The sequence below is a fragment of the Pelophylax lessonae genome (genome assembly GCF_965119305.1).
Source record: "Pelophylax lessonae genome assembly, chromosome: 8".
In the NCBI taxonomy this organism is placed as follows: Eukaryota; Metazoa; Chordata; class Amphibia; order Anura; family Ranidae; genus Pelophylax; species Pelophylax lessonae.
The window spans coordinates 186429509-186455715 of NC_138775.1; the positions used below are offsets into that span (position 1 = coordinate 186429509).

At 42.3% G+C, this 26207-nt stretch overlaps 1 protein-coding gene across 1 annotated transcript in view; it reads right to left on the reverse strand.

The window, feature by feature from the left end:
• The window catches only part of DPYD (dihydropyrimidine dehydrogenase), a 1764026-nt gene that overhangs the window by 1234849 nt on the left and 502970 nt on the right, over positions 1–26207 (reverse strand). Inside the window, exon 4 of the mRNA XM_082264968.1 lies at positions 23357–23444. Coding sequence (XP_082121094.1) covers positions 23357–23444 — 88 coding nt within the window. The remainder of the gene's footprint in view (positions 1–23356; positions 23445–26207) is intronic.

A 26207-nucleotide genomic window follows, 5' to 3' on the forward strand; every position in this document is an offset into this window, starting at 1 on the left:
ATTAAGCTTATGATCTACCAGAACACCCAGATCCTTCTCCGCTATGGATTCCCCCAGTTCTACTCCACCTAGTATGTATGATGCATGCATATTCTTAACCCCCAAGTGCATAACTTTACATTTATCAACATTAAACCTCATTTGCCACATAGTTGCCCAATAAAAGAGTGCATTGAGGTCAGCTTGTAAGTTGGAGACATCCTGTAAAGAAGTTATTCCACTGCAAAGCTTGGTGTCATCTGCAAAGACTGAAATGCTACTTTTAATCCCAGACCTTATATCATTTAAAAATATATTAAAAAGTAAGGGTCCCAACACTGAACTTTGGGGTGCACCACTGACAACTTTAGACCATTCAGAGTAAGAATCATTAACCACTACTCTCTGAATTCTATCTTTTAGCCAATTTTCTATCCAATTACAAACCGATCTTTCCAAGCCAGTAGACTTTACCTTACACATTAGCCGTGTTTGGGGAACTGTGTCAAATGCTTTTGCAAAATCCAAGTATAACACGTACCACGTTAGTGGGTAGTACACAACTTCGGATGGATTAGGAACTAACTCTCGTTTCCAATGTCTTGTAATTGTTAATTTAGCGGACAACAAAAGGCTGGCTACAATCTTGAGGTATAGAGAAGAGTGTTAATTAATTCCTAAGCTTAAAATAGCCAGCACAGTATTCTGGGGAGGTAAAATACCCAAGATTTCCGAGAGAATTTGAAATATTTTCCACCAGAAGCTGCAAATATTTTCACACAACCAAACTAGGTGTATGAGGTTACTCATAAGGCCACACCCCCTCCAGCACAGGGAGGAGCTGGCCGGAAGAAATTTGGCTAATATATACAATGGGAGGTACCACCTTGGGGCAATTTTTAAAGCTAGAGCCCAATGGGTCATGCAGTGTAAAGTAGTACACATGTTCTGTATTGCCATTGGGGGTTAGAAAAAGCGTTGATATCAGCCTTACATTTTAATATAGAACTGGTTTTAGAAAATTCACATTTATTTTGCAATAAGTTATAAAGTATTGATATTACCTTAGAGGGTTTCAGAGAGTTAGTGAGAAAATGCCACTCTTTAGGATGGAGACTAATAAAGTAATGTAAAAGAAGGAGTAATGTAAAATAAGTTCTATGCAGAAGATTATACTTCATCAAAAGTACCTCCAGAGTACCAAGCTCACCATCTAGAAATAAATCCTTAACCCAGGGAATGACATAATGGGCCCAAATGCTCAGAGACAGGCTTTAGATTAGGCACTCTAGTATGACCAATAAGAATTGCACTGCTGGGTTATGCAATGAGGGCACTGATAGGTGATTTATTGTTCTCCATGCCACAATGGATCTGAGCTTGCAGATCACAAAATGTGTTTTCAATGAATTGTCTTGCATGGCACCTTGAATAAGCTTCAGTAGAAGAGAAGAGATCCTAACCTGCAGAAAAAGTAGGTGAGCTGTAAAAAAAAAAAAAAAACCCTTCCGAAAGCAAGTTCCAAACCAGAACCTACAGCATCATAGCTGCTATCCTAAATGGGGTGAGTATAAATTTAGCCCTGATAACAGAGAATTAGCATTTCCAAGGGGAAACAAACCATTACCATTAGTAGACTGCTCATAACCTCTGATATCACGAAACATGTCGGATGGCGCAAGAACATATAACACTTACTGACACTGTGCATGCGCGGCACCTCGGCAGCCATTTTGCGAAAGGGAACGGCCTTTGTTTACAGATTTCTGTACTGCGAGATGCATTAATACCCATATAAGTGCAATATATTTTAAATAAACATATGTTTGAAGCGGGTTTCTCTATGGTAAGCCTCTTATGTTTTTTGACTTGATGTGAGAGCAAGGGTGGGATCTGATGGGGGATGACTGGCTTTCTGGATGAGATGTTCCCTCTGGTCACTTGAGCTGGCTTTGAATACCTGTCTGTGATTATATTGTTCTGGTAAGCCCCCATTCATATCTCACTGAGTGGCACGATCTTTCCCCTTCTCCACTCTGGGCGTTGGACTTCTTTTCTCTTATTACACTAAGGACATTTTGTTTTGCTGGATCAGACTTGTCTTCAATTTATTCACTTTTTTTTGGTTGTCAACAAGGACTATTTTCCATGCACTAGCACTTCATGAAATCAATATGCACTATATGTAATGCCATTGAATATTATATATATATATATATATATATATATATTATGTGGCAGGGCACATGGATCCGTGGTCGACGGAAGATACGTGTCACCGAGGTTCCTGGCCTCGGTGAGATAAGAGCCGGTAATTCTGTGTCAGCAGCAGCTAGTGCTGTTTGACATTTTTCTAGTTTATTGTGGCTGTAAAGCCGAATCCGGGCCGGCTCTTATTGGGAGCAGTTAAGGTATGGGTGGGTGGCTGCTCCCCACGCTCCAGGCCAGGTCTTGCCTGGGGTTTATAAGGCAGACAGCCTAACAGGTGATTGAGAATGATCTCCATGCACCAGAAGGCTGTGGAAGTGAGTGCTGAGGCTGGAAAGGTTTCAAGCAGGTGAACTGATCCGTTGCTGTGTGTGAACAGCTCCAAAGATACACAGGTGAATGGACTTGTTGCTGTGTTTAAAACCTGCCTTAAAGACTGTCGTTTTCCTTTTTGTTGGGTGTGAGTTAACACCAAGAAAGACTGTTGTTTTTGTGTTCCTGAAGTGTAAATAAAACAGTCCTGATTTACTTGAAGAACCATCTGTTTTGCCTCTATACTGCACCCGCAAATCCTACCTACCAGAGCAAATCCCCACATTTGGTGCTCGGATGCGGGCAAGCGCAGTGAGGCTGGCGTAAGACGCCAAAATATTTTTGTTCTGCTGAACGTGACTGTACATGTCCTATATTAAGCCTGCTAAGCTGCAGCCACAGGAAAAGATGGAGGAGATGATAAGGCAGCTTACCCAGGTCAGTTTAGGACAACAGCAGGCCTTGGAGCTACAGCGGGAGACTAACCTGCAACAGCAAAAAAGACATGAGGAGGCTATGCGTGCACAGCAGGAGACTAATCAACGGCTGCTGCAACATGTGTTGGCTTTGGGAAAGTCTGGGGTGTCTCAGGGAAAGCATGATGTCCGGAAAGCGGTCCGTGCAGCAATACCTAAGATGGCTCCCACGGATGACGTCGAGACGTCCCTTGCCATATTTGAAAAAGTGGCGGTCCAGGAGAAGTTACCCCGTGACCAGTGGGCTGAGGTGGTCGCTCCATTCCTGGCATCCGGACCCCAACAGGTGTTTTTCGATTTGACAGATGACCAAGCTGCCGACTACCCGACCGTAAAAAGGTGAGATCCTGGCGAGACTGGGGGTAAATGTCTTAGTCCGCGCTCAGCGAGTGCATCAGTGGGGCTACAAAGCGGCTGAACCGGCCAGGCCACAATATTACGATTTACTGCACAGATTGCAAAAATGGCTGCAGCCTGATCTGTTAAAGCCCACTGATATGCTGGACCGCTTGTTGGCTGACATGTTTTGGAGGGCCTTGCCTTATCCCCTCCAGCACTGGATCGGCCAGGCTTCTCCTGACAATGCTCTGGATATAGTTGACCTGGTGGAGCACTATGAGGCCACCAAGAACTTGCAGGGATGTACAGGGGGGAGGGGCCCAGTCAAACCCCGGAAATCTCCACCACAGACCCAACGCTTGGTGGCAATGAGACACACTCAAGATGTACTCCCTGTACGCCCGGCCCCAATAGTCTGTTGGCGGTGTCAGGAGCCAGGTCACATGAGGGCTGAGTGTCCACAACAGGACGAGCCTATGGAGACTAACTATGGACACCGCCACTCGTTGTATGCACGAAAGCTATGCGCCACAGGCACTGGTGAGGTGATAGACAGTAACCATCTGTGTCAGGTGGAAGTGGGAGACACTTTGGCTCCGCTGGACTCAGGAAGTCTGGTGTCCCTGATGAGAACGGCGTTAATACGGCCTGCTGAATATACCGGCCGCAGAGTCGGGGTCGTATGTATTCATGGAGACTTAAAGGACTAAACCACAGCGCTGGTAACTTTGTCTACAGCGGCCGGCAAATGGACCCATGAGGTGGCTGTCGCTACCAAGTTGCCACATGAACTAATAATCGGAAGGGACTTTCCAGGTTTTCCGGCGCTGTGGCCTACGGTTAAAGGGTCTGACAAGCCTGAGACAGGGACAACCCTAGCAGAATGGCCTGGTTCCAGTGTGAGGCCAGAGCCCTGGGAGCCTGAGTCCGAAGGGCCCTCGGTAGGGGTGACCACAGCTTCTGTAATGGAGGGGGACACCACCCCACTAAATGTAATGGTGGGAGACATGGAGGACTTGCCATCCTGCCCTGAGTTGGCAGACCTCAATGTCTCCGGGGAAAATTTCGGGACCGCACAACACCGGGATACGTCCCTAAGCAGGGCCTGGGAAAATGTTGTAATCATTAATGGTAAACCAAAAAACCCTGGGGCTGAATTGATGTTTCCACGTTTTATTGTTCAACAGGAAATGTTATATCGAGTGAATCAAATCCGGGGTGAACTGGTTGAACAGTTGGTGGTGCCCACAGCGTACCGCAAGCTTGTTATGGAGCTTGCCCACCAACATGTTCTTGGGGGACACTTGGGGTGGCAGAAAACACAGGACCGAATACTACAGAGGTTTTATTGGCCCGGTGTGCTCAGAGAAGTGGAAGAGTATTGTAAGTCATGTCCGGTCTGTCAGATAACTAGCCCCCAGCCCCATTTCCGTAGTCCCCTGATACCTCTCCCAATAATTGAGGTCCCATTTGAACGAATCGCTATGGATCTAATCGGCCCTGTTCCAAAATCTGCCAGGGGTCACCAACATATTCTAGTCATCCTTGACTACGCCACTCGCTACCCGGAGGCGATACCCCTGCGACATACATCCGCCAAACTTATAGCTAAGGAGTTAATGGAAATGTTTTCCCGGGTGGGACTGCCTAAAGAGCTCCTGACTGACCAAGGGACACCGTTTATGTCCAAGGTTATGAGAGAACTCTGTAAGCTGCTCCACATAAAACAATTACGTACATCCGTCTACCATCCCCAGACAGATGGCCTGGTCGAGAGATTTAACCAAACACTAAAAAACATGTTAAAAAGAGTAGTTTCCAGGGATGGTAAGGACTGGGACCTGCTTCTACCCTATCTGATGTTTGCAGTGCGAGAAGTACCTCAGGCTTCCACGGGGTTCTCGCCCTTCGAACTGTTATATGGTAGGCATCCTCGCGGGTTGTTGGATATAGCCAAAGAGGCCTGGGAACAACAACCCACCCCCTACAAAAGTGTTGTTGACTATGTCACCCAGATGCAGGAACGGATGGAAAAGGTGATGCCCTTGGTCCGGGAACACATGGAGGCAGCCCAACGAGCCCAGAGTAGGATCTACAATCGACAGGCTAGGGTCCGGAACTTTAACCCGGGTGATCGGGTAGTGGTACTAGTACCAACAGTAGATAGCAAGTTCCTAGCTAGGTGGCAAGGTCCCTATGAGGTGCTCGAAAAGATAGGAGAAGTAAATTACAAAGTACACCAGCCAGGGCGGCGGAAGCCGGAGCAGGTGTACCACGTAAATTTACTAAACCCGTGGAAAGATAGGGACTTGTCCGAGAACGACAGCACCCAGCCAGGGTTTCTAGGTGAAAAGGGTCCAGCCCCTCCTCTTGAAGCCAGTGAAGCAGTAACCTCGGTAAAAGCTGCAGATAGCCTGTCCTCCAAACAGGTCCAGGAAGTAAGGGAGTTCATTAGTCGGAACACAGATGTGTTCTCAGACCTCCCTGGACGCACGTCTCTAATCCTACATGATATAGTCACTGAGCCCCGGGTCAAGGTCCGGGTAAAGCCATATCGGGTACCCGAGGCTCGGCGACATGCTATTGAGGAAGAAGTACAACTCATGTTAAAACTCAATGTTATTGAAGAGTCTAAAAGTGAATGGGCCAGTCCTATAGTCTTAGTACCCAAACCAGATGGGACGTTGCGGTTCTGCAACGATTTTCGTAAGCTAAACGAGGTCTCCAAGTTTGACGCGTACCCTATGCCCCGAGTAGACGAGCTGATTGAGAAATTAGGCCAAGCCCGATATTTTTCAGTGCTAGACCTCACCAAAGGGTACTGGCAAGTACCATTAACGGAGTCTGCCAAGGAAAAAACGGCTTTTGTTACTCCTCAGGGCCTATATCATTATAAGGTGTTACCCTTTGGCCTGCATGGCGCCCCTGCCACCTTCCAAAGACTAATGGACATAGTATTGCGACCTCATCGTCAGTACGCCTCGGCTTACCTGGACGATGTCGTCATCCACAGCCGGGATTGGGAAAGTCATCTGCCCAAAGTGCAGGCGGTAGTGGATGCCCTTAGGAAGGCCGGGCTGACCGCTAATCCAAAAAAGTGTTCAATAGGATTAGAAGAGACTAAATACCTGGGGTATGTGGTTGGGCGAGGAGTCATCAAACCCCAAGTAAACAAAATAGAAGCCATACGTAGTTGGCCCCGACCAATTACCACTAAGCAGGTCAGATCATTCCTGGGAATTCTGGGATATTATATGAGGTTCATTCCCCATTTTGCCACCTTAGCTGCTCCACTGACAGGGCTACTAAAGGGATGAAAGTCCGTCATGGTTCACTGGAATGATAAGGCGGAAGAGGCCTTTTCTGCTTTGAAGTCGGCACTATGCGGGTCCCCAGTCTTGGTCACCCCAGACTTCAAGAAGGGATTTATAGTACAGACCGATGCCTCGGAAGTAGGTCTAGGGGCTGTACTATCACAGGAGGTCAATGGGGAGGAGGATCCTGTCGTGTACCTCAGCCGGAAGCTCACCCCAGCAGAGACCCGATACAATATAGGGGAGAGAGAGTGCCTGGCTATCAAATGGGCACTCGAGTCTCTTCGCTATTATCTGTTGGGGAGGAAATTTCGTCTGGTGACCAACCATTCCCCTCTCCAATGGATGAGCCAGGCCAAGGAGAGAAATGCTCGGGTCACCAGATGGTTCCAGTCCCTTCAGAACTTCAAGTTCTCAGTGGAACACAGGGCAGGCCGCCTACAGGGAAATGCGGATGCCCTGTCTCGCGCACACTGTATTACATGTGTTCACCCCCTGAGGGTTGAACAAAGGGGGGAGGTATGTGACAGGGCACATGGATCCGTGGTCGACGGAAGATACGTGTCACCGAGGTTCCTGGCCTCGGTGAGATAAGAGCCGGTAATTCTGTGTCAGCAGCAGCTAGTGCTGTTTGACATTTTTCTAGTTTAGTGTGGCTACCTACCAGAGCAAATCCCCACATTATATATATATATATATATATATATATATATATATATATATATATATATATATATATATAAATAATTCAATTCATTTGTTTGATTTTTTTTTGCACTTGTACCTTTTTTGTTCACAAAAATTAGCTGCTATGTGATTATACACTATTGTACCTTGAGTAATTGGTTTATCATCACTGGTCATAGTGAATACAAACCAGTAAACTTTTTCTTACGTGTCAGTAGGTTTCACCTTGGCTTGTTTAGGGTTCTGTCCTATATTCCCCTACTTTGAGCCTTTGAAGCGCCTCACTCTCTTTACCCATAGATTACTTTTTCATAGAGCGCTTATGGGAGACCTTTCATCACTCCTGTGAGGTATTTGGGAAAGGATGTAAGGGATCTGGCTGAGGAGGGTCTTTCAGAACTATGTTCCATTTTTTGAGGAGGCAGACACAATTTTCCAAAGTGTTGCTGATGGTTGTGGAGTCATCTTGCACAATTTTCAACGTAGCCAAGTATTTCCACTGGAAAGCAATTTGGTGGTTCCCGAGAGCCTTGATGGAATATGATGGAAATCATTTTCTTATGTTGTTGTAAAGTATGTGCTGAGAGGTCTGGGAGCACCTGGGGATTTGCAGCTAGCTTTGGCAGTTGATCCTTCTGGCAAAAAAGTAGATAGTAGGCGCTCTTTAACCTGGTAAAAATCCTGGGGAAAAAAAGGAGGGTTTAAGGACCCTATCAACCAAACAGACAATTTTCCCATTGGACTTTTAAGAGTGATGCTAACTAAATTGGTAGAACAAATGTATAAAATCCTCCTGTCCTGCACGTGCTCATTATGTGGCTTGGCGCCCCAATCACATTCTTGTGTCGCACGCACGACCGGGATTGTGAATTACCACCAGTAACAGCGGCAATTAACTGCCAGTCTGCGGGGTGGATTGTTGGGTGGAGCCTTTCTAGCATCCACATGCATGGTGCTGGGTGGCCCATATTGGGAGGACCTGGGTATAAGAGAGGGCTCCCAACCTGCAGAACCTGTATAATCACTTGGGTGCATAAAGCAGCTCTCCACGCTGTTGTGCTCTTCCTTGCTTGGCAATTTATTACTTACGATGCATTCAGCACTTATCTTGTTACCATACATACTGATATGGTTACTTTTTACTACTTATAGTGTAATACATATCCAGGATAGACACCTCTTTTGGTATTTTATATATACTCTTGTACAATTACCACTTTTCTCATTAATAATACCTGGATATATATACAAAGATTTCTGACTTGGACTCTCCCCTGGGCCACAATTTGGCCAGGCTCCTGGTGCAGGGAGATGAGGAAGCAGAGCAGCATGTGTTCTTTGTTTGGCCAAGTATGTCACCAGTGACTCCAGAACATAGCGAGGAAGCCGCCACAATTGGTTTAGCGGCAGCCAGCGCATGTTGACTCCTGTCACCATTTTGGTGTAGGCTCCTCTGTACAGGAAAACATCTTGCTCTCTTTAGCCCAGGGGCATCACTACAATCACGGAGGGGCAGCAGGTTGCCAAGGCGAGAGTAGAAGCAGTGCAGGGCAGTTTTGGATGTGCGTTTTCTCCAGAGAGCACACTGAGCTAAGCCTTTATACCGCCATCTTGGTTGAACCATCGACACGCCCCCCAGCATCTAACTATTCTTACAAGGTCAGGAGAAAGTACCAAACATTTAACATAGATGAGGTCAGGCCAGGTTGGCATAGTCAAGCATTGTCAAAGAATTATGGGTGGGCAACAGAGAGAAAGCTAATTTTTAAAAGATAAGATTTGAACCAAAGGTAGGTGATAGCTGAAGATAAGTCAAAGACTAGTCTGATAAGAGCTCGAGAAGGGTCAATAAGGGAAGATAGGTCTGAAGTTTGAAAATGGAATCGAACAGGTTAGGGTATTAACACAATCAAGGATTTTGTGGAAGCACTGATCCAAATTTAACCAGAGATATGCAGCTGCAACATGACCATACCACAGTGCTGAACATTATCCAGCAGATGACAAGAACGGGTACTTACACACAGCAGGGGTGACCACTTCAGGGAGACTACAAGTAGTACATAGCTGTGTGCTCTTACACTCTTTGTATTAGCTGCCTTCTTAAGTGTATCATCTATTGGTCATGGTCAGAGGTGGATGCAATGGTAGATTAAACTGACCATAAACTAGCAGAATTGTGTTTTATTTATTTTAATTTTAAGAATGTTTGTTTGATTTTCTTGTTAGAGGGGGTAAAAATCGGCATACATATTTGACCAGAGTGATGAGAAAATTCATGGGTAGTTCCATTCATTCCAAAATTGAATGTTAAAAGCAAACATTTCTAAGTACTTTCAAATGACATTCATCAAGTCATCGAATGTACTACAACTTTCTTGAAAAAATATTTCTACGAATGATCATTCAAAAATCTAATAGTGTATGGCCAGCTGAAAAAATGCATATTACATTCAAGTACATGTCAGGATGTAGGTTACGGATCAAATATATACAGCAGATTTTTTAATGGTCTTACTCTTCAATCTGATGCACCAGGATACAATACGGGACAAGAAACCGCTACACAGATAACATATGATTAATGTGATGGATTGCTGTGGCATTATTGTTGCTTTCATTTTTTTTTTTTTAACTATAGGTGCCATGTAAATGATACAATATAATCTCTACTTTATCTTTTATGCCTGAATATTTCTCAGTATAATTAAAAGGATGAAAACTGTAGCCATCTGTCAGCTGTTCTATTACTGTACTCAAAATGACAAGAGGAAAGACCTTACGTCTGTCATCAGATGCATTTAATTGCACTAATACATATTTCTAATAGGTATAACATTTTGTATCTTCGAACATATGGAGATCACAGAAAAGTATGTGTTCATTACCAATCATCATGTGAAGTATAACATACTGCAGCATATATCAGTTGATTAAATGTGTGCATTAGGGCAAGGGGCTATATTTAATGAATACAATTTATATTTATTAAATAATCTGTTAAATCTAAAAAAATACATTTTTGAGTAGCTAGTCATAAGTGCAATGTCCTGATGTTACTAGGTAAGCTCTCTAATATAGATGAAAGGTAATAAGGGATGAATTGGGGTTTGCCGAAAATGCAAGAGGTCCTCTCTTTACATTAGCGAATGTTAGCATAGCTCCCAACTATCCCTTATTTGGATGGAATGTGCTTCTTTTGGAACTAAATTCCTCTGTCTTTCATTCTTATTTGTCCCTTTTTGTGACCTAAAATGTATACAACCAACTCCAAAAAAATGTATTATTTACTCTATCAAAATTATAATAAAGCACCAATCCTTTTATGCAATATATTAAATTAGTTTATTTGAAAAGTCAGTATAAAAAGAGAAATTTTGATAAAAGTTAAGTGTTAAGTTAAGGGCAGCATACATCTCCCTACTCGCACCTTGTTTTTCACCTGCATACGATTTACATTGGTTGTGTAGTTAAATGGTATCATTTGTTCTTGTTTTGCAAATCTTAAACTTCCTGTTTTAGCAGTTTCTGTTTGTGTTCAAATATGAGGCATTTGGTATGGCACTGCAAATGTTAATGCATGACCTCTGTCTGTAATCCAAGTACTGACACTTCCTGTAAAGAAAATATATATCCCACAATCCAGGAGTGTCTCGGTTTAGCACTGATGCAGGAGAGAGCTAAACAGTAATTCGATCTAATGCAGACACAAACAAGGAGAGCAATTAACAGAGTGATCACCCTGCAGTCTTATATTACATTAGTACTTACACATTCGTGATGCAACACTGAGGAAATGGTGAAGCATGTACTGGACACTGTAGGGTTTATTTACCAAAGCTAGGGAGTGCAATGTCAGACTCACTTCTGCAGAGAAACCAATCGGCTAGTAGCCACAGCTTGCTCAATTAAAATGGATGTAAACCTGATTCATGAAAGTTGACCTAAGCAAATCTTTCTGTATTGTTTTCTTAGCTCTCTCCAAAGTCCTGAGTCCCATGTGTTTCTCCTGCTCCATGTTTCTGTTATCAGCATGATAACTTCTGACAAATTCTCAGACAACTGAAATAAAACCAGGCTTAAATTTGTGTTGTGGGAGGTTGCTATAAATAGATTAGCAGAGAGCTTGTCTTGTCACAGCACAGCTCTGCAAGTCTCTGCCTATGTGGAGTGGGGGACTGGGGGTGTGTGCCTTTCCTTCAATCAGCTGTCTTGGTTGTATGCCAAGAATCTACTCCCAGTGCTGAACAGGGAGGGAAAATCACTACCACAATGTGCCCTTTCTAAAGAATATATAAAGCTGAAGACAGCAGATATGCATGTAAAACTTATGTTGGAAGATTTTCTTTATCGCTATGTATCATCTGAGGCTGTTTACTTCACTGGGTATATGTGAGGATTTACATCCACTTGAAAAAACCTGAAAGCTGATTGGTTTCTATGCAGAAGTGAGACTGATTTTGCACTCGCTAGCTTTAGTAAATAAACCCCTGTGTGACCCAGAACAAGAAGTCTCCTGTACCTTTAGCAAATAGGGAAATGCTTTAGCAAATAGGGAAATGCTTGATGAATCTCACTGACACAGGTGAGTCGATCAGCTATGACACTACAAACTGCAGCCACAACATTTGAGCCATCATTACAAGATGAGGCAAATTAACAAAACAGGGAATATAACTATATTAATACCTAGTAAAAACAATGAAAACATTTAAAAGTGTACAATGGTTTTAATCCAGTGATCCTCAACCTTTTTTTCTGTCAAGGCAGCCTTTAAAATTATCCACATCTCACACCCATATCCACATACACTACTGTATATTGTCAAAAGTATGGTGACGCCTGCCTTTACATGCACGTGAACTTTAATGGCATCTTAGTCTTAGTCCCTAGGGTTCAATATTGAGTTGGCCCACCCTTTTCAGCTATAATAGCTTCAACTCTTCTGGGAAGGCTGTCCACAAGGTTTAGGAGTGTGTCTTTGGGAATGTTTGACCATTCCTCTAGAAGCGCATTTGTGAGGTCAGTCACTGATGTTGGACAGAAGGCCTGGCTCACAGTCTCTGCTCTAGTTCATCCCAAAGGTGTTCTATCGGATTGAGGTGAGGACTATGTGCAGGCCAGTCAAGTTCCTCCACCCCAAAATCACTCATCCATGTCTTTATGGAGCTTGCTTTGTACACTGGTGAGCAGTCATGTTTGGAACAGGATGGGGCCATCCTCAAACTGTTACCACAAAGTTGGGAGCATAAAATTGTCGAAAATGTCTCGGCATGCTGATGCCTTAAGAGTTCACTTCACTGGAAAACAGGGGCCAAGCCCAACCCCTAAAAAACAACCCCACGCCATAATAACCCCCCCCCCCCCAAAGGATTTGGACCAGCGCACAAAGCAAGGTCAATAAAGACATGGATGAGCTAGGTCAATAAATACATGGATGAGCTAATTTGGGGTGGAGGGACTTGCCTGGCCAGCACAGAGTCCTGAGCTCAACCCGATGGAATACCTTTGGGATACATTAGAGCGGAAACTGCGAGCCAGGCCTTCTCATCCAACATCAGTGCCTGACCTCACAAATGCGCTTCTGACAGAACGGTCAAACATTCCCATAGACACACTCCTAAACCTTGTGGACAGCCTTCCCAGAAGAGTTGAAGAGGTTATAGCTGCAAAGGGTGGGCCAACTCAATATTGAACCCTACAGACCAAGACTGGGATGCCATTAAAGGTAATGGCAGGCATGCCAATACTTTTAACAATATAGTTTATGTAGGATACTCAGTGTTAGAGGTGCTTTTTTTAAACAATTCAAATACACCTTTATGCACTGGTGGTAACTAGAATTCCACCATTTCTTCTTTCCATCAGTTTCTCTCCCGCACAGCTCATGTTACCCCAGTACTAATAAAGACAGGCAAGGATGCTGTGCAGGTGTCCAACATGCTCCTCATCATCCAATGATGTCATTGTTTGTAAGGATGCTGGTGGCTGTCCTGCACAATGCCCAGGGCTATAATACTATGCAATAAAAACCTGTGGCTTTGCATAGTAAAAAAAAAAACAGCTGGCTTGTTGACAATTTTTAGGCAATTTGGGGAAATTTTTAGGCATTTGGCCATGGTTCCTCTGAAGAACCTGGTACACAGGTTGAAAACTTGTGGTTTAACCTATCATTTTAAGAGTATTAAAGCACAACTCCAGCCTTACCTTCAGTGTTGCACCATTCTACAGGCTCCTTTCCTATACTGACTTTGTTTACTCTGATTACAATGCACACTGAGCTTTTCACATTGTGCATTCCAATTTACAGCAAGTAAGATAGAGCTCATCTCATTTACATTTGGCTCTGAGGAAGAGGGGATCCCCCCCTCAAAAGGTTTCAGCCATCTGAAAGGTCCTCCGACTTGCTGAGAACTGTCTCAGTGACCTGATCGCTTTGTGTCTCATATGGACTTTGATATGCTTTTATCATATATGTGTTTGTGAGTATACCTCTTTTATATCATTAACCACTTCAGCTCCGGAAGGATTTGCCCCCTTTCTGACCAGGCCCTATTTTGGGATTCGGCACTGCGTTACTTTAACGGAAAATTGCGTGTGACGCTGTACCCAAATAAAATTGACGTCCTTTTTTTCCCAAAAATAGAGCTTTCGTTTGATGGTATTTGATCACCTGTGCGATTTTTATTTTTTGCGCTATAAACAAAAAAAGAGTCACAATTTTGAAAAAAATATATATTTTTCACATTCTGCTATATGACATTCTCAAAAAAAATGTAAAAAATCAATTTTTTTTTTTAACATTTTGGGCCAATTTGTTTTCTGCTACATATTTTTGGTAAAAAAAAAAATAGCAATAGGCGTATTTTGATTGGTTTGCGCAAAAGTTATCGTGTCTACTAACTACGGGTAAGATTTATTTCATTTTTATTGTTTTTTTGTGATTTTTTTGCGGGACTGTGACATTGCGGTAGACAGATCAGACCCCTAACTAACTTTTTGGACACTTTTGGGGGTACCAGTGACATTATTATAGTAATCAGTGCTAAAAATATGCACTGTTACTGTAATAATGACACTGGCAGGGAAGGTGTTAACCCTATGGGTGATCAATGGGTTAAATGTGAGCCTGGGGGAGTGATTCTAGCTGTGGGGGGTGTGTGGCTTGTGAAATGACCATAGAGACATGTGATCCTATATAGAAGGATCACATGAGCTCTGTGATCATTTCAGGGAGAAGAGCTGTGGGCTGTGTTTACAACAGCCGACCATCCTTCTCCCTCAGCGGGGAGCGATCGCGGGTGTCAGGCGGCGATCGGAGCCACCTGACCCGTGCATCGGATTCCCCGCTGCCGAGTAGGAGCGGGAGCGTGCTGCCGGCGGCACGCGCTCGCCCCCAGCTTCCCGCGCGCGACTGACGCAGACCTACGCCGGTTTGCACAGGAGAGCCACTCTGCCGCAGTAAAAAGGCGGCAGGTGGTCGGGAAGTGGTTAAGTGGATTATAGTTTTTTCAACCATGGAGTCTCAGCATCACATGTGGGTGTTACCCAAGGTCACCTGTAAGCAAATACAGCCTGTGTAATAGATGTGTAGTACTGATATGTACTTTGCCTACACACTTTTTGTTACATAGTTGTGGTGTGCCAATGCTTATTTACGTCCACTCCATATGGTGTAGGCCAGACAGAAAAAGGTGCAAGTGCTGTGTGATTGTGTTCCTGTTGTACCTTGAGTGAATGGAAGCAAAACACAAAATAAACAGGTTTAATTTTCATATGAATCCTTCAACTATGGCATGACTACACAGGGGATTGTTCACCATCGCTTTGTTTGTCCAAAAATATACAGTATTTTCAAAATGTGCTATACGTTATCGACAAATGTACATTCATTTTTAGCAGAATAGGTTACAGCAAAATAATGGAGCAAAAGAATAAAAATAAACAGATGTACTTTAGCTCTACAAAATTAACTGATCAGTCATTCCAAGCTAAGCTCAACATCAGTGGCTCTTTGCTGGCACAAACTGCATGTCTTTTACACAGTAAGTCATTCAGAAACTGAACTGAACTTTTCAAAGCTGTCAGAAAATGTTGTGTGCTAGATCAAATGACTCCAGCAGTGAGCATCACCTTTTTTTCTTTTTTTTGTACATGGCTGATGTGCCACTTAAATGAGAAGACTGCCTTGCAACCTGTGATTCTATTAAATGTTAAAGAGCTGTAAGGATCTCAAGAGGTGACTTGTGTTATTATGAAAGATACACTATATCAAGTCTCTGTGATTTGAAGCCAGGACTGAGACAACAGCCCAGGCCAAAATTGGAATTTAACAGATTTATTTCAACAAGAGGATGAGAATTTCAGCTCAGCAAAAAAAAAAAAAAAAAACAAATTCCATGGCGTATTTAATACAGTTGTACAGTGTATTGCTGCCTCATGTGGCTGAAGTCAAACTTTATGGATGTAAACCTATATTTTTGCAAGCTGAATTCAAGGTATTCACACTATAAGTTAAGTCCAGCAAGGTATACGACATATTCTGGGCTTAGCTCTATTACCAGTATTTATATCTGACAGCTCTATAGAACTCCTGGAAGACAGCTATTGCTTTATTTCCGGGAGAATGACACTGGTCCTTCTGAGCTCTGCATCTTGAACAGGAGAGTCTCTGCAGCTGCTATGCCCACTTCTCCCTTCCTCTTGCCCAATAACAGATGCCTTTGTATTATGTAAACACTTTCACAAAATGCAAAGGCTTCTGTGAATGGACAGAAGAGGGGAGGGGCGGGCATAGCTGCTGTGTTTGTTTGGCTCTTCTCAGCTCCCTGGAGTGTCTCTCCTCCAGAGCATTAAACCTTTCAAATGTAAATAATAGAGGTAAGCCCAGGAGATGTCATGCAACTCCTTAGAGTTAACTCATAGTGTGCTTTCACTTTTTACAAAGTGCCTGAAATCCTACAATTCAGCTTTAATTTTTTTAAGAATGGTAACCGGTTTCCAAGAAAATTACACATGGACATGCAGCAGTTTATTAGGCACAGAATGTATTATCTGACCCCACGTTTTATCCGACCTCCTGGCATCCAAAGTAATGTCACGATGCACAATTAAATTGGACCCAATATACAGTAGGCAAAATACAGTGCTGATGCTTTCTACCCCACTCACAATTGCAGTCCGAATGCTTCTGCTTTCCTTGACTTGATCTCTAGAAATCTCTTTCAAATTACATTAAACAACAGTTGAATTCCCACGTGTTGTGATCTTTTTCTAATCCTTTTGCCCCTGTTCCCATTGGTGCAATCTGTCATGCGATTTGACAGTTCCAAATTGAATGACAAGTCGCACTCCATCGTCTGCAATGAAACGGTTCAAATTGCCACAACTCATGTTGCAGTAACTTTGAAAAAGGTTCCTGCACCACTTTTTGCCAATTTCATTGTGACCTGCATAAACTTCTGTTTAACGAAGTTGCAAGCCACGACTTAATTTAAAAGGTGCAAATTGCACTGATCTGCGACTTTGAAATATCGCTGAAGTAGGGAGATTTCAAAGCCACACCAGTGTGAACCAGGGCTTATCCTTATATGTTAGGATTTATGGTTGTTTGCTTAAAAATGCTTTATAATAACTTATACTATATGATATTAAATGGGATCAAATTCAAAAAACATTGAACACTGAGGAAAAATAGGAGTGGTTTAAGAAAATACTAAATAATGGCAATAGCCAGTGTATTTCAATGGCTACAAATATAAAAGAGCCAAGGTAAACCTGGGTAGCTACATTTTTGTGTAAATAGGCACATAAATGAGAAACAATGCCCTTTAAAACAATAAGACCAAGGGGTCAGCATCAGTATTCCAACATTGCAATAAAAAAATGAAATTGAAGGCAATAAAAAAATGTAAGTTTTTAATTAGAGAAGCTAAAATAGACCATAAAGACACAAAACAGGGGAGAGTAACAAAAAAAACAAAAAAAAAAAAAACAAAAAAAAAAAAATCACAAAAAATGTTTTAAATATATTCTTTGTAAGAAAGCAAGGTCAGAGCATTATGGCCGGCCCAATAGAGAGTGATCAGGAGAAGTTCGGGTATGGTGCCAGCTGATTGGAAAAAAGCCAATGTGGTACCAATATTTAAAAAGGGGCCGAGATGTATCCCGGGTAACTATAGGCCGGTCAGCCTAACATCTGTAGTCTGCAAGATTTTGGAGGGGATGTTAAGGGACCACATACAAGACTTTAGTAATGAAAACTGTATTATTAGTAGTAATCAGCATGGATTCATGAAAAATCGTTCTTGCCAAACCAATCTATTAACCTTCTACGATGAAGTGAGCTGCCACCTAGATAAAGGGAAGCCTGTGGATGAGGTGTATCTGGACTTTGCAAAGGCCTTTGACACCGTTCCCCACAAACGCTTACTGTACAAACTAAGGAAGGTAGGTATGGACCATAAGGTGAGTACCTGGATAGAGAACTGGCTCCAGGGGAAAGTCCAGAGGGTGATGATTAATGGGGAGTACTCGGATTGGGCGGGTGTGGAAAGTGGGGTCCCCCAGGGTTCTGTCCTGGGACCAATCCTGTTTAATTTATTCATAAATGATCTAGAGGAGGGGATATCTAGTACAATCTCAGTATTTGCGGATGATACTAAACTAAGCTTGCCAATATCTTCTATGCAGGATGTGGAAACCTTACAAGCGGACCTGAACAAAATAACGGGGTGGGCAACTACATGGCAGATGAGGTTTAATGTTGAAAAATGTAAAGTAATGCACTTGGGGGCCAGAAACCAAGCTACTCACTAGGGGGGGAACGTCTGGGTGAGTCTAAGATGGAAAAAACTTGGGGGTACTGGTAGACAACAGGCTTGGCAGTGGCATGCAATGCCAAGCCGCTGCAAGCAAAGCCAACAGAATACTGGGATGTATAAAAAAGGGGATTCACTCCAGAAATAAAGAGATTATTCTCCCGCTCTATAAGACTCTGGTCCGGCCACATCTGGAGTATGCTGTCCAGTTCTGGGCACCGGTCCTCAGGAAGGATGTGCTGGAATTGGAAAGAGTCCAGAGAAGGGCAACAAAAATAATTAGGGGAATGGAGGACATCAGCTATGAGGAAAGACTACAAGCACTGAACCTATTCTCTCTGGAGAAGAGACGATTGAGGGGGGATATGATATCAATGTACAAATACTGTACTGGCGACCCTAGCATAAGGAACAAACTATTCAGAGAAAGGAGATACAATAAGACACGTGGCCACTCACTAAAACTAGAGGAATGGCGGTTTAACCTTAAAATGTGTAAGGGGTTCTTCACTGTCAGAGCAGTAAGGATGTGGAATTCTCTTCCACAAGCAGTCGTATCAGCAGGGAGCATTGATAGTTTCAAAAAACTATTAGATGGGCACCTTAGAGACCACAACATACAGGGGTATACAATGTACAGTTAAAAGCAAACACACACTCACATCATAGGTTGAACTGGATGGACTGATGTCTTTTTTCAACCTCACTAACTATGTAACTATGTAACTAAGTTAACTCAACCCACGCTTGTATAGAAATAATAAAGGGATAAATGCAGCAGCTAGCACAATACACTGGTTGTGATATATGACAATCTAATACAAAATGCAGCGCTTCAAATAAAATTCATATAGGAAAAATCAAAAGACATTAAGCAAAAAGTCCAAAGGTGTAAAGCTCATATCAAAGTGACAGACTAGATCTTCCACCAAGGTGTATGATTCACATTGAGGTGCCAAATCCAATCATCCACTGACATTGGTGAACACACTGACCTTTACCACCTAAGGTGGACCACTATTTTCATAATGGTCAAATGATCATTGTGTGATTTAACAAGGATCACACAGCCTCAGATCTAGATCAATCATAATTGATATAAGCTCATCCACATCCAAAGTTTGGGCACATAGGGATCAAAATTAATCAGTAGGAGAGCTTCATAGTGTAGTAAGTTGGTCCACAATTTATGGATAACAACATAATAACACTCACCAATCAGACAGCAAATATCACCTGTAAACTGCAATACAATGGGAAGGTTTCAAACCCACAAAATGGCCAACCTCTGTGCGTGAAGACGTTTACGCGAAACTGACTCCTCCCAACGCGTTTTGTCATACAGACGTCATCAACTGTGTCAGAGGAGTCACTTTCGTGTAAACATCGTCGCGCACAGAGGTCTGCCATTTTGTGGTAATTTTAGTAATATCCGCATGGATTTATGAAATATCGTTCTTTCCTGACCAATCTGTTAACATGCTATAAGGATGTCAGGAAAGAGCTCACCTGCTGGTGGCACTGTAGCTCCCAGATCCATAGGCTGCAGTTCCAGTGCCCACCAGCGGGTGTCTCTCAGCAGCCAGAAGCTGACATCTCATGCAATCAATCATCACCTGATGCTGGTTGCAGGAAGTGTATTTAAACCCTATGCATGCTCTTCCATACTGCCTTGGTATTGTCTCCAAGTGCTCCTGACCTGCGTTCCTGTGTCCATGCAGCCTGATCCTGGACTCTGCTCCTGACCCTGCAGCCTGATTCCTTCCTACCTGCTTACTCCATCTCCTGTTACCCTCTCCCTGTTCTGTCTTGTTCCCAGCTCCCTCTGCTTGATCTCCTGTGTATGACCCCGGCTCTGTTACGATTACCATTTATTTATCCTGTTTCCTATATATATTTGGTTTGAACAGTTGTTCGATGTGTGTCACTATTGTTTGGTTATCTGGTTTATTTTACACAGTTGTAGTTTTCTGGAGGTGCTTTTACATTTGTGTTATTCACTTATTTTTAAATAAGTTATATCCTATTACACTTTACTTGTGCCTGATATTCTCTGTGCAGTCCACACATTTCTGGTCACACCTGTTACTGACAGAGGAAGCGAGCTGTCATCTAGATAAAGGAAGATCTGTAGATGTGGTGTATCTGGATGTTGCCAAAGCTTTCGATACAGTTCCTCATAAACACTTAATTTATAAATGAAGGTCTGTTGACGAGGAAAATAATGTATGTACCTGGATAGAAAACTGGTTACAGTAGTGCATCCAAAATGTGGTGATAAATAGTGTGTACTCAGAAAAGTCTAGAGTTGTAAATGGGTTACCCCAAGTTCTGTATTGGGATAAATTCTGTTTAAGTTATTCATATATATATATATATATATATATATATATATATATAATATAGAGGTTGAAATAAATACTTCCATCTCGGTGTTTACTGATTATACAAAGCGAAGTAGGACAATAACTTCACAGAAGAATGTAGACATTTTACAATAAGACCTCAATAAAATAAAGTGATGGGCAACTACATTGCAAATTAGGCTTAATGTTGAAAAATGTAAAGTACTGCACTTGGGGGCTAAAAATATGAACAAAAGTTACTGGTTAGGGGGAGAAGCTTAAGGGGAATCCAGGATGGCAAAAGATCTGGGGGTTCTGTATGCCTTAAACTGCGAAAGGGGTTCTATCCTGTCAGAGCAATATGGATGTGGAATTTCCTCCCACAGTGAGTGATGTTTGCAAGGAGTTAAAGAAATGTCAAAAAAACTATTTGATGGACATCTTAGCAAATGCAATATACTGGGATTTGGAAAATAATATCAACATAAACACCCACACCGGTTGAACTGGATAGATTGGTGTCAACCTTATCAACTATGAAAACTTTTTCTTTCAGTGAAAATGTGTCCTGTTTTTTTTCAACCTCCTCAGGGGCTGGCTGTCTTTTCCAGGTTCTTGCACCCAGGCCTTGATCCAGCCACACCCTCCCTCATCTGCAGTGTGTGGAAGCAAATTCCTCCTGAGATCTGTAACTGCATATTCCAGTTGGCACCAGTAACAGGATGACATTATTCTCGCCTAAGCATGAATAAACATGGGGGGGCTGAAGCGTGAAAAAAATTTAAAAATAAAAAAGCCACCTTTTTACATGGGATAGGGGTGAGGGTTTTATTAGTGCAAGGTTATGTTTCAGTGTGAACGTCAGCTTTTATACTAACAATTTGAATTACAAGCTCTCTTCTGTCTATTGTATATCTGAAGTCAAATCTGATTAAAAGTGGAATTACAGGCTTATACGAACTAATCTTAAAACTGCTCCCACTCCTCTTCTAACACTAACAATTCAATTGAGCTTAAATGCATGTCCAGGCAATCCATACAGACACATACAGTATATGTGAAATGCATGAATAGTCTAATACCACTATCCATGCATGTTTAATTTTAAAGTTAAAACAATACTCTGAACACCTCTATGGACTCACCTGGGCTTACTGATAGCCCCGCTACACATGGGGCTTACCCTTTTTTCACCCCCCACATCTCTTTTCCACCCCCGTCTCCTTTATTATTCTCCCCCCATCACTCCCCACAGGTTATAAACTAAAATCCCTGATGGTTACTTACTGTTTACTTGATAAATATGACAATTATCTATGTTATTGAAACAAATATCAGGCCAATGTTTTCGAAGCCTTCTATTTTGTAATGATGCAAAAAAAAAAAAAAAGTTAAAGCTTAGCTAAATGCCTATTTTTTCTATTTTCATGTGGCTATGTGACTGCATTTACTTCCTACCTGGTCCTGCAGAAAGATGTATGGGCATTTATGTGAGAGGCAGCAATGGGAGCAGTCACCCCCCTCCCTGCCAGCACTTAAGGCAGGATTGTGACAAAGCTCCAGTGTGACTACATCACCAGCCTAAACTATGGAAGGCACAGAGCAGGAAGGGAGCAAACTAAGAAACCATTTTGTAACATTGACAATCTTCCTTAAAACATGTTGCAAAAAAAAGTTGTACTGCAAAAACAACAGGTCAGAATGTGGGGGTTGAAGGGAAACAGACAACTGGAGTTCATATCAAGATCATATTGTGGAATGTACAACTGATGCTGAAAAAAACAAAAAAAAAAAACTAAAAAAATTTTGATTTCTCCTGGACATATCGTATAGAGGCAAGCAGTGAATGTAACTTTCATTCAAACATTCTACGGTGAAGTATCTTCCCCAGGTGTTTTAAATGGGAGTGATTTTGGTACATTTGCTGCCTTATAAATAGACCCCTAAAGCCTGCCATTCATGGGTGCCACCATTGATTTTGAAATTCGATCAACCAAGCCATTAATTTCACCTCATGTTACTACAGAAAATATTTTTTTGTGGCCGGGAATCTCCTTTTTGTTTCAGGTCTCAGTTCATGCACATTTTTTTTCAATTATATTTCTCGCACAATTCTCCCATCATTGATTAGAAATCTAATACTGTAGTTTTTCCTAAAATTTCCATCATGCCCGATCACTCAATTTAATGGCCTACGAAAATCAGCCATTGCTGCAGCCCACTATTTGGTGTAAAATTCAAAAGAGAATTCTTAGTTATGATTTTCAAAAGAAAATTATTTCGGAATTCGAACCATGTATGGCCTGGTTTAGTCTGTAGGAGTTCTCGGATGGCTAACTGATGATCTTCACTACAAGAAATCACAGGGCTATGCTACCTACTTTTTTATGTATGAAAACCACTAGGGGAAGAATCTGCACATCATTCAAATAATGATAAATATTTGAATTGTATTGTTAAGGAAGCCATGTAAAACAACATTTTTAGGACTCTTTTACAGTAATAGAATTGATTCATTAATCCTGGAAAAAAGGAGGAGTATAAAATCATAGTTATTTTTGTTAGCAGCCAATCAAATTTGACCTTTTTATTTTATTAAAAACACAAATTATGAGCAGTGCTCAGGAGCATCAACTCCAATTTTATATTCCTTTCTTTTCTCCACAAATCTGCTACAAAAAATCACAATGTATACAAATTACACTGCATAGTAAGTTTGTCAAAATAAGCAATGTTAAAAAAAAAAAAAGTCTTTAATTTTTGTGACAATCGATCCTAGCATTGCCTATTATATACAGTATAATATACTTATATGTTTTATATTATTTCCCAGTGGAAGTGTTTGAACGTCTGCTGCCCATACATAAAGGGTTTACCTTATTTGCAATACTTGTGATGAATGACTTGATATCCAGGTTGGTTGGGCAGCTCTTTTGACAAGGAGCATCTGCACATTTCAGACATCTGAAAGATAAGAGGCGGTGATAAATCATATGTGTTATGAAGCATTGTCTTTTACAGCGAAAGTATGAAGCCATCAAAGCTGAGAGGTTGTGAACTCAACAACTGAATTACATGAAGCAAATTAGATTGTAAATAAAGATCAATAATAGCCATCACATCCCCAGGTACAACTAAATCTTATAAAATAGCAATATTTGCTAAAAAAAAATTGTAGAATGTCATCATGCTGAGAGGAAATGTTTCTGTAAACAAGTGCAGTACATGGCACCAATATTTATTCTTGTGGGGGGGTTTAATCTTTCTAATAGGTCTCAAAGGGTGAAAAATTCCAAAAGTAATATTTCAATCAAAAATGCATTCTAATTGGCTAACTTAACTTTTGTTTTTTTTTTATATATCTCTTTGGGATTCTGGTGCTGAGACCTCCCAGCAATAGTTACTAGCACTAGAGTAGGTACTTCCACTCCTTCTTTGGCACTGTTCAAAATATAAAATAAAAACCCAACAGAAGGAGTGTATTGCCTGCCTCCAGTGTAAAAATCTAGATGCTCAGAGACCTCGCCACTGTAGTGTTTTCGCCATACATAAAATGCTCCTAATAAAGTCAGCCTATCAAACAATTGAATCAAAAAAATACAGAGTCCCCTATGATTTGCAATACATCTCTTGCCATCATGATGCATATGTTTAAATTGATATTCTATTTTATAGAGATGTTTTATGCGCATCCGCTCCTGAAGAAGTAAGCGGTAGCTTGCGGTCTTCCACATTTTTCTACGCTTATGGATACAGCCATCTCGCCCGACCCCTATCTAGCTCTTCTAAACATGAAACCTGACAATGTTTCTGAACAACGGCACAAATTGTTTTTGCAAGTCACGACAGCAGCCAAACAAACCATAGCTAAAGCTTGGATATCCCCACAACTACCTATACCCGAAATGAAACAGAGTCCCCAATGCCATGATTCATGCTAAGATTGAGGCACTTCTGATGGATAAGGTTGGGAAATTTGACAAGCTTTGGCAACATTGGCAACAATTTCTCCCACCAAACTTTGACAGCTCCCTTCTATTGCCTTGAACCACTTCCTTGAACTGCCCACACCTACCCATTGGATTCCTGTCCCCCCGGCGACATACCTTCCCGCTCCCTTTCCTTCTTTCCCCCCCATGCCCCTCCCCTTTCCTTCCCCCCTTTTTTATCTTCTTTCCTTTTTTATTATTCCTTTTCTCCCTACACTTCCCTTTGTTTCTTATATATACATGCTGTAGCATATGCAACGTCCCTGACCTGATAAATCCCTATTGCTTTGGTTACATCTCTCTATACTTACCGAGTTAAATATAACTCCTCTCAGTTACCGCCTGTATCCCATTGATCCCACTACCTAGGTCATTGACCTTATCTTTTTTACTTCAGTATTCCTAGATATGTTTTATTGATTCTGGTGACACTACCTTCCTATGAGACGTACAGGCAGCTGGCTATGCCTCCTCACACAGGCACAGCGAGTTCCCTTTTTGGGGTGCCTGGGTGTTTGCTGCGCCCGACTGGTCTCCTCTCTAGTAGAGTTGAGCGCACACCTGGATGTCTGGGATCGGCGGGTTCGGCCGAACTTGAAAAAAAAGTCTGTGTTCGTGACCCGGACTTAACCCGAACTTGACCCCGATCCTGAACCCCATTGAAGTCAATGGTGACCCAAACTTTTGAGCACTAAAATGGCTTTAAAAAACACATGGAAAGGGCTAGAGGGCTACAAATGGCAGCAAAATCTTCTTAAGAGCATGGCAAGTGCTCTGCAAACAAATGTGGATAGGGAAATAACTTAAAATAACATAAAATACATAAAAATAAAAAATGATCTTGAATGATGTAGGAGGAGGACAAGGCCCATATGGAGTAGGAGGTTGAGGTGGCGGTGGATCATATGGCGGTGTAGGTGGAAGTGGCGGCGGTGGAGGAGGAGGATGAGGTAGCAAACACTGGTTTTTAATTTTTTTTTTTTTTTATATGAGGGTACACCCCAAAAGAGTAAAAAAGATCAAATACAACAATGGCTGGGTAAGGCCAGTATACATGTCTATTCTGCACAAGGTACAGACAAGTCCTGTGGGATCCATGCCTGGTTCATTTTAATGAACGTGAGCTTGTCCACATTGGCTCTGGACAGGCGGCTGCGCTTGTCTGTTATAACGCCCCCAGCCGTGCTAAATACACATTCAGATAATACACTGGCTTCAGGGCAGGCCAGCACCTCCAAGGTGTAAAGGGCAAGCTCAGGCCATGTGCCCAACTTGGAGACCCAGAAGTTGAAGGGGGCAGACCCGTCATTCAGTACGTCTAGGCGTGTGCACACATACTGCTCCACCATGTTAGTGCTGGGTCGTGGTGCTGCTGGTGGAGCTCCTGTTGCAAGAAGAGGACGTGGTCAATCTGTGCCAGCTACACGCATAAGTGAAACACCTTTCTCAGCTGTGAGTAGGCGACATAACCTGCAGCAGTATTTTGCAGGGCCTAATGCGCCTCTACAAATGTTGAGGCCAGAACAAGTACAGGCAATAGTAGATTGGGTTGCTGACAGTGCCTCCAGTTCCTTCACATTGTCTCCCACCCAGTCTTCTGCTAAAAGGTCAGAGTTGGCACCTGCAGCCGATGTCCATCAATCTTTCATCTCACCCCCTTGCAAATCAGCCAAGCAGTCTGAGCCCCAAGTCATGCAGTAGTCTCTTCTTCTTTTTGATGACTCTGTCAGCATGGTTT